Source organism: Macadamia integrifolia, chromosome 4 (assembly GCF_013358625.1).
Source record: "Macadamia integrifolia cultivar HAES 741 chromosome 4, SCU_Mint_v3, whole genome shotgun sequence".
Taxonomy (NCBI): Eukaryota; Viridiplantae; Streptophyta; class Magnoliopsida; order Proteales; family Proteaceae; genus Macadamia; species Macadamia integrifolia.
The window spans coordinates 3,839,829-3,847,822 of NC_056560.1; the positions used below are offsets into that span (position 1 = coordinate 3,839,829).

The 7,994-nt window shown below is 40.8% G+C and overlaps 3 protein-coding genes across 3 annotated transcripts in view; 1 reads left to right on the plus strand and 2 right to left on the minus strand.

Annotated features, from left to right (window-relative positions):
• LOC122077407 (nuclear transport factor 2B-like) overlaps positions 1-812 on the plus strand; it is a 12,183-nt gene extending 11,371 nt beyond the window's left edge. Inside the window, exon 2 of the mRNA XM_042643353.1 lies at positions 276-812. Within this exon, the coding sequence (XP_042499287.1) occupies positions 276-350 (75 nt within the window). The 3' untranslated portion in view covers positions 351-812. The remainder of the gene's footprint in view (positions 1-275) is intronic.
• Positions 813-2,055: 1,243 nt separating this feature from the next.
• Positions 2,056-4,837, minus strand: LOC122077406 (non-specific phospholipase C6). The gene is made up of 3 exons (XM_042643352.1): positions 3,276-4,837; positions 3,018-3,194; positions 2,056-2,870 (listed from the first exon to the last, which is right to left on the minus strand). Exons 1-3 carry the CDS (start codon positions 4,411-4,413, stop codon positions 2,572-2,574), a joined length of 1,614 nt encoding a protein of 537 aa, XP_042499286.1. The 5' UTR covers positions 4,414-4,837; the 3' UTR covers positions 2,056-2,571.
• Positions 4,838-6,344: 1,507 nt separating this feature from the next.
• LOC122076016 lies at positions 6,345-7,784 on the minus strand. The gene is made up of 2 exons (XM_042641273.1): positions 7,498-7,784; positions 6,345-6,953 (listed from the first exon to the last, which is right to left on the minus strand). The coding sequence occupies exons 1-2, from the start codon at positions 7,681-7,683 to the stop codon at positions 6,492-6,494; spliced, it is 648 nt and encodes a 215-aa protein (XP_042497207.1). The 5' UTR covers positions 7,684-7,784; the 3' UTR covers positions 6,345-6,491.
• Between the last annotated feature and the right edge of the window lie 210 nt (positions 7,785-7,994).

A 7,994-nucleotide genomic window follows, 5' to 3' on the forward strand; every position in this document is an offset into this window, starting at 1 on the left:
CCCCCCCCCCCTAACCCCAAAGAAAAGAAAAAAAAAAAGGGAAAAAGAATGTAATCTTGCATTGATGCATAGAGTTTGGCATTTTTATATAGAGAGGCTCCTATGGTATTATGTACACAAATTGCTATGCAATATGCAGTGTTGTTTTGAGGTCTCTGTTGAGGAGGATACATGAAGTTGCCGTTTCTTTCTTTGTATGGATTATCTGTTATTTTGTTTCCCCTCTTCCCGCTACTGTCATCTAAATTGTTTATGGGTTTTTACTTTGGTTGTAGATGTTTCATTTGATGCCAACCCCGCAAGGAAGCTTCTATGTGCTGAATGACATTTTCCGGTTGAATTATGCATGAGTATAGAAATAATCAACTGGGAACTCAACAAGGGTAGGGACTATATTTGATTGGAAATCTGGGACAAAAAGTGAGTTTGCTTAATTCTGTTAGCACTTGGACCATTTCAAACGAAATGTATGAAATGTTTGTTCTTTTTACCCTTTGGGTGGTTTGCGTGTGTTCTCAATATTCTGACTTTGGAAGCACCAGACTCTATTGTTGTGATTGGATGAATTGGTGAAAGATGCTAATTGGATACATGTGTTAAATCTTGAAGAATGGAATAGGCTTTTGAGATTAGAAGGCTTGAAATACTTCTGTTGTATTGTATTTGAAATATTTGAGGAGGTAGCGTTTTTGTTGTGTACTGGGTCTGGGTGGGGGTGCTTGGGCTTGGAACCTTTTGAGTTTATATCAAAGGAAAAACATCGACACGAGAAATTTCGGGTAATGGTACATTTTGGGAACCTGGTTTTGATATTTTTCATATGAGAAGATGCCTCGGTATCTCCTGGGCATTTACTGCTTCGCCAAACTAAATTGATACGTTTTTATCTATGGCCCCTACTTAGTTAAGCTATTATAAACTGGTGTCCTAATTCGCTACCTGGTCGGGTAGCCTCTGGACCAGAAATGGGAGTCAATGAGATGCAGGGTATCAAAGTATCAACGAGGATAAAGTCTTGTTATTTTATTGAGACGGGTAGCTAATTTAACCTGTGGTTGGTTACGATCAGGTAGTGGTTTTTTCTCCTATTTTGCCTTTCTCCTACTTTGTTGGGGCAAAAGATCTGTCCAAATTAGTACTCAGTGCGTTAGGGCTGAGGCTTTCACAACTGCTACGTCTGGGGAGGGGCATATGTTTGCAATCTTGGCCCCACACCTTACATGATGACTGCTTCCTTGTTCAATCATGCTATCACCTGATTGTAATAGAGCACCTTCGCCCCAGCACCGAACCAAACCGTTCTTTAAATATTTAACGGTTGAAATTGTTAGCCCACCCTTTAAGGTGACATAACTAAGTGGCCCACTACCAAGAGATACTCTATGGACTAGCCCCTCCATAAACCATAAAGCCTATATATCGTAACCACATTTCTGTAGCCTTGCTAATTCTTACTCTTCAGCTAAGTTTCATTTTTCATTCGATCTTCAAAATTTTATTTCACTACTTTGTCTAACCACGTTTGGGTTGAGACCCTGGCTTATCTAGAAAACCTCCACTACATGGGGAGTAAATAGTTGATTTTTGTTGCGAATGCTGATATGTGGTCACTCTAGCCTACATGTGGAGTGATTCAGAAGAGTTGGAACAGTTTATTTTGGAGACAAGTACCAGATTGTGGCCTCGTCCCTAGTTTTTTGGACGCCTATGACATCATTCTAAACATTATTTTTTGGTTTAGGGCTAACAAGGACATGGTCCTTTCACTTAAAACTTTTACGTACCAAACTATGATTAACGGAAGTCCTATCTCCCTCTCTAGTATTGATGTAGATATACATTTTGACTTTATTTAATACAATTTTTTTTCTCATAATATATATATATATATATATATCTCATGTGGCACGTTTAGTAGTGGTCGGTGCATGAAAGGTTTCATATGTGGACAGACCACAAGAAACTACGCCTAAAGCTCAGGCATCTAAATGCAAGCTAGGGTTGGAAACTTCATGTGGTGCATGACTTTCTTGTTCATTTTAGAGACCCAAAAAAGAAGAAAACAAGGAAAGCGAGATGCCTAAATGCTCAATAGATCAAGTATCTTACAATGCCTTAGACTTCACCATACCCATGAAATGCAAGTAATGCAAGTTGCACCCAAAAAAAAAAAAAAATGCAAGTAATGCAAGGGGGGCCAATTTGGATCGGACTGGGTCTCGATTCTGGATGTTCTAGAGCAGCTGCCGATTCTAGGGTTTTTGAGATTAGATTGTTGGGTTTTTCAGATATGATGTATGGATTCTACGGTTTTTAACACCTAATCAGCTCAGATCAGAATCAGTTGCTCAGCAGGACCGATTTGACCCCGATTTCGATTTAAAATCCTTGGCTATGAGGCTATGAGAGAGACTCAAGCAAGGCAATCCTTCTTGGAAAGAATTTTTAGCATAAGCACTTGCAGGAAAAGTCTCTGACCAGTGATAATAAACTATAGTAACCAATAAGAAGAAAAGGATAAGGAGAGAGGTATGGGGTATGACCGTATGAGGGAGATATATGTATAATGTCTTAAGGGTGGAATATGGTTCTGGTAGTAAGAGAAGACCTCATATCAACTATTGCGGACTCATGTGCTCCCAAATTGATGGCCTCTTTGCTTGCTCTCATGAATCTGGATACTGCACCCTTCACATACTCATGAGCCTCTTTGACAGTCATCTTCTTGCTCATCTCGTCCGGGAAACTGCTCAAGAAATGGTCACCATTGAGGACGGCAGCTAACTGTACTATCTCGCCCTGAAACTCCGATAGCCCTCCATCTTCTTTTGCTTGTGTGTTTCTAAGGGAAGCCACGTCTGGTAACACCTCTGCAACAAATTAAAGAACCCACAAAGCAACAATTGGTAATCTTTCTCATTATCCCCTCTCTCTCTCTCTCTCTCTCTCTCATCAATTGTCTTGCACGGGAAGATTAATTTTGGATTTTCAAATGCAGAAGTGAATGTGAGAAATACCTGGACAATCAGTTCTAGGCGATGTTAATTCTCCCACGACCTGCTCAAATGTACCGGCCCAAGCATCTCTGTGAGTAAGGAAGTTGGAGGAGAGGTTGAATATCTTCTTAATGGTTGCAGGTATTGAGGAATGCTCGAATTCAGAGCTCGGAGTTGGACCCTTTGGGCCACTTATCACTACAGAAACACAAATTTCAAGCGATAAAACATTAATTTAACAGGGAAGAGAAAAGGAAAAGATAATGAAACTGAAATTACCAGTTCCTTTCTTGATCCAAGGAGAGACCATGATCGTCGGCACACGAACTCCCAATCTATCGAACTTGAAGAAATCAGGAGCAGGGCCCGTGTTCCCATCTGGGTTTGGCACATTCACATAGGGAGTACTAACATGATCAAAGAACCCACCATGCTCATCATAAGTAATGATCAGAAGGGTCTCATTCCATTGAGGACTCGATCTCAAAGCCTCGTACACCTCTTTCACAAGCTTCTGCCCAGCGGCAACATCGTGAGATGGGTGATCGTCGTTTGCAGGTAAACCTTTAAGATCGAAGTACCTTGGCTCGATCACTGTCAAGCTAGGCAATCTCCCTTCTCTGGCATCCCTCTTGAACTTCAAATCGAACTGATGGAACTTGAATATATATTTCAATTTCCGTAAATTCCTATAGAAGAGAGTGGAGGGGATGTTCTTGAAGTAAATCCCAAAATCAATCCCATTCTCATGGAGAGAATCGAAGATGGTTTTCTGGGGGTACCCACGCGCAAGCTGGTTCTTAACATGACTAATCGACCCATGAGAAGTTGCAGAGTAAACGAATAGTCTATTGGGCTGGGTAGGTCCTGGAATCGAAGAGAACCACCGGTCGAAGACGGCAAACTCACGAACCAGAGATGCATAGATGGGTATCGATTCGGGATTAAAGCCTCTCATGACTGTTTCAGAGAGATTAGGAGAGATGGTTAGAGCTTGTTCGACGAATCCGGACATGGAAGGGATGAGGCTGGAGCCAAAGACCTGCTGCTGAACCGCCTCGAAGGAATGGCCTGGATCTGGGTCGACGAATTCAGCGCCATCAGTGAAGCAGATGGATTGGGAACCTGGGGTTTTAGTAGAAACAGGGTTGCATTCATTGCCTGTGACCCCATTGATTAATGGGTTGGTAGATTTCTTCATCCATCCAAGCATGTGATCGAATGATCGATTCTCCATGACGAGGACTACAATAGTTTTGATGGGTTGTTGAGCAGCAGAAGCAGGAATTGAGAAGACTAGGAAAACAAGTAGAGAAAATAGAAGAAGAGATGGTTTGGGCTTATTATATCTTTCCATGTTCTTCGTGTCTGCAAGAGATTGACGTCCCAGTATTCCTCGTCTTCTGGGGTCTTCCATGGTTTGTTTCTTTGGAACAAAGGTGGTGATCAGTGGAGGAGAGGAAGGAAGAAGAGGTGGACGTAAATGAGGACGGTAGTTTTATGATTGTAGCTTAACCTTCTAATGACACAAGGGAATTTCTTCTTCGTCTTGTTATGGGTTATGTGATCCAAACTCCAAAGAGACCAAGATTTTGAGATTGAGAAAGAGAGCAAAAGCACAAGGAAACAAAGAAGCTATGAGTGCATACTGTCGAGTGGAGGGGAAGAAGCTGGTCCAGCTCTTTAAGTAAGGAGAATGGCCTCTTTAATCCATAAAGAAAATACAAATAAAAATTTCAATAGAAGAGAAGAGTATGTCTGATGGTGGCTAGGTAAAGACGAATATGGAATATGTGTAGATCGTTTTTGTTCCAATCGATGTTGCAGATCTTGTATATATCAACCCCCTAAAAAAAAAGTTGAGATCATTCCACACTCGCAGTGTGAACAGATCCACATGCTTTTGGAAGTTGTGTGGGTATTTGGGGCCACACATGCACTATTGCAGGGAAACACTACTTTGAGAGATTAAACTTTAGATAGACAGATCAAAGTAGACGGATCCACCATTTTCACCATACTTTTGCTTTTGGCAAAGGAGAGAATTGAGTGCGGATTGTGGTAAGGTGGTGGATCGATCATCTTCCTATGGTCTACTGCCCGCCTCCCTCCCTCCCTCCCTCCCCAGTGCCTGCATGTTACTCTTGTCGGTTCACTGCTCACCTTTAGAAAAGAAAAAAATAGCTTAAATTGACAAGTAAAGGAATTGTGGTAACAGTAGGATCTCCTCTCTCCCTTTACATGAAATGATCTCACTACTCTCCAATGTATGATTTATTGGTGAGAACCCTTTTCCATCCATTTATGAAAATTCTTAAACCAAATTACTCTTGATGTAATTCTTTATCATTATTTGGATAAGAATTAGAGATTACATAGACAAACACACCAAAGCAACTGAAATTTCATACAAATTACAATTGAAAAAAATAAAGGACTAAAACATAGGACTACGTTTTCCTTCACCCAAGGTTAATGTTGATGCTTCCTGCCTTGGTTGTCCTGGTTATGTGGATAGAGGAGATGTGTGTTTCGTGATCACCATGGTACTTTCCTCTCCGGTTATTGGAAGTCCACTAATACCTATGTTGCAGAGGCAGTAGCTGTTTGGCACGCTCTTTGTATAAACACTCCAGAACGGTTTGAGTCACATCTGTATTGAAGGGGATAATCTCTTGGCTACCAATGTTAAAAAGGGCCACTAATTCCTTGTCTTGGCGTGTTTCTCATTTCATTTGGGACTGTTTGATCCTTGTGTCACAGTTCTCTCAAGCTAGATACCTCCATACACTCAGGCAAGGAAATTCTACAGCTGACGCTATGGCTGGGCATGCTTCCACAACTCGTTTATTACTTTGTTTTTCATACCCTCTATAGTATTTCTTTTGTACTTAGTATTTCCTTCCCTTCCCTATGTATGAGAAAAAAAATAAAAAATAAAAAGAGTGAGAAGGAAGAATCCCCTCACCATTGGCAACAACTGCCTAACACAGTTGGTTAGATGGGGCCTATCGAAAGCTGCTTCCGCCTCGCATGTCTTAGGTTCGAGACCTCCCCATCCCCCATTTATTAGCTGTAGTTGTAGCTGCGGGCCGCAGGCGGCCCTTGATTAGAGAACCCACAAATGGTATTTCTACCCAAAAAAATAAATAAAAACCCACAAATGGTATTCTTCATTCTCAGCAGCTGAAGGAAAACGGTGGTCACAATAAATTAAAAAAATTTATGATATTGTCTCCTGAATTTCTGTTTTAAAACTTTTCATTCTCTTTTCTAAACCCAAAATTTTGTTATCCAATTCATGTATGATAATTCAGTGGCAGATAAAAGGTTGTAGAAAGTAGTCCCTGAAGAAATAAAATTGCTACTCATACTTGGCAATAGAGTGAGCTACTACATTGTTTGCTGTTCTACCGACATGTCTAAAAGAAACAAATCCTTCATTGAAGAATGGACTCTCTGAGATTTATATTGAAAAGCAAGAGAAGAGAAAGCCTAGTGATCTTCATCATTTAAACCCAGGACTGGCAAGCCTACAGAGGGGAGCTCTGGCATTTTGAGACCATGGAGTGAAGGAGTTTCGATCTGAAGGAGATTAGTTGACCCATTAGTGTCATCTTTCCCCCGACCTGGTAGCATCCCCTTGACTGCTGTTCCAACAGTTCTAAAAGGGTTGCTCAATTTGTTCTTCACAATCATTAGGAGTGATACTTCAGAGAGCTGCCACGCAACAGTAAGAAATATCATGATCGAAAGAAGCCAATGGGTGATCGAGTTCTGTCTCTTCAGCTTCCGAAGCTCTCTTAGGATTGCTGCTTCTCCAATTTCTCTGCTTCCACTTTCTGATCCACCTACATTCTCATCTTTTGACTCCTCTTTGTTAACTGTAGAACGCACATCCATTTCTGATGCAGGTTTCAGCGGCTCAATGGATGTGTCTTCCTTTAGCGACTCTAACTGTTACAAAAGTGAATAAAGATTTCAAGATACTATTTAGTAAAATGCGTGCACGTATATTACAGAGCAAATACAGTAAGAAGGATGATGGGGTTTGGGGATGAGGTCCTTTTAGGAGGTTTTGTAAGGAAAGTAGATGGGACATAGCTAAAGTGGAGAAAAGAGACGGGAAGTGATTTTGAGTTAGAATTTTTCTATTAGCGGAAAATCACATACAAAGATGAGAGATGTAGAAAACACTATCAGGCAATTCAGGCCAGGGGAGATCTTATATAGATGAAATGGCTGTCACAGTAGTTATATAATTTTCTTTAAACTCCTAGAAATTCAGTATAAACAATGAACAGATAAGGAGAAGAGAACATTCAAGCATGACCCATTAAGGCGAAAGTACTAGAAATCTAGGATGGATGGGTTCTGGGGGATGTTCTTTTCCTATTTCGAAAAGCTTCAATCACAATCAAAACAGATACTATAATGGAAGCGTTAACCCTAATCCCCAAGTACTATAACAAGAAAATATATATATATATATATTTTTTACCTGCGAAAGCAATCTGGAAAGCAGTACGCCATCGTCATCGTCGACGAAGCAATCCCCGGAGGCTTTGCTTCTCTGAGCTCTCTTCTCCTCAATGAGCTGATTGATTGCCTGGTGGATGAGCCCCACATCATACTTAGCATTCAACTGCAGTTCTACCTTCTTCGCTTCCTCAACTTCACTGTCCATGGCGATGTGGAAATGGCAACGCACTAATGCGGATCTTAATTTGATTCGACTGTGCCCTACTCTCTCTCTCTCTCTCTCACACCTACCCAAGCCCAAAGGCTACACATCCTACATATACTAGTATTAATCACCTTCAAAAGATAACACGTGGATAACACAAACCGTTTAACCGGTTAAGTTTGGAACATCTACTAAATTTATAAGAAAGAAATTATTTTTTGGTTATAGGCTATTGATCACTTTCGCGCCGGCACTATATACAAATATAGTATCACGTTCGTTCTTTTGGGTCCTTAATTTCTTCAGATGGA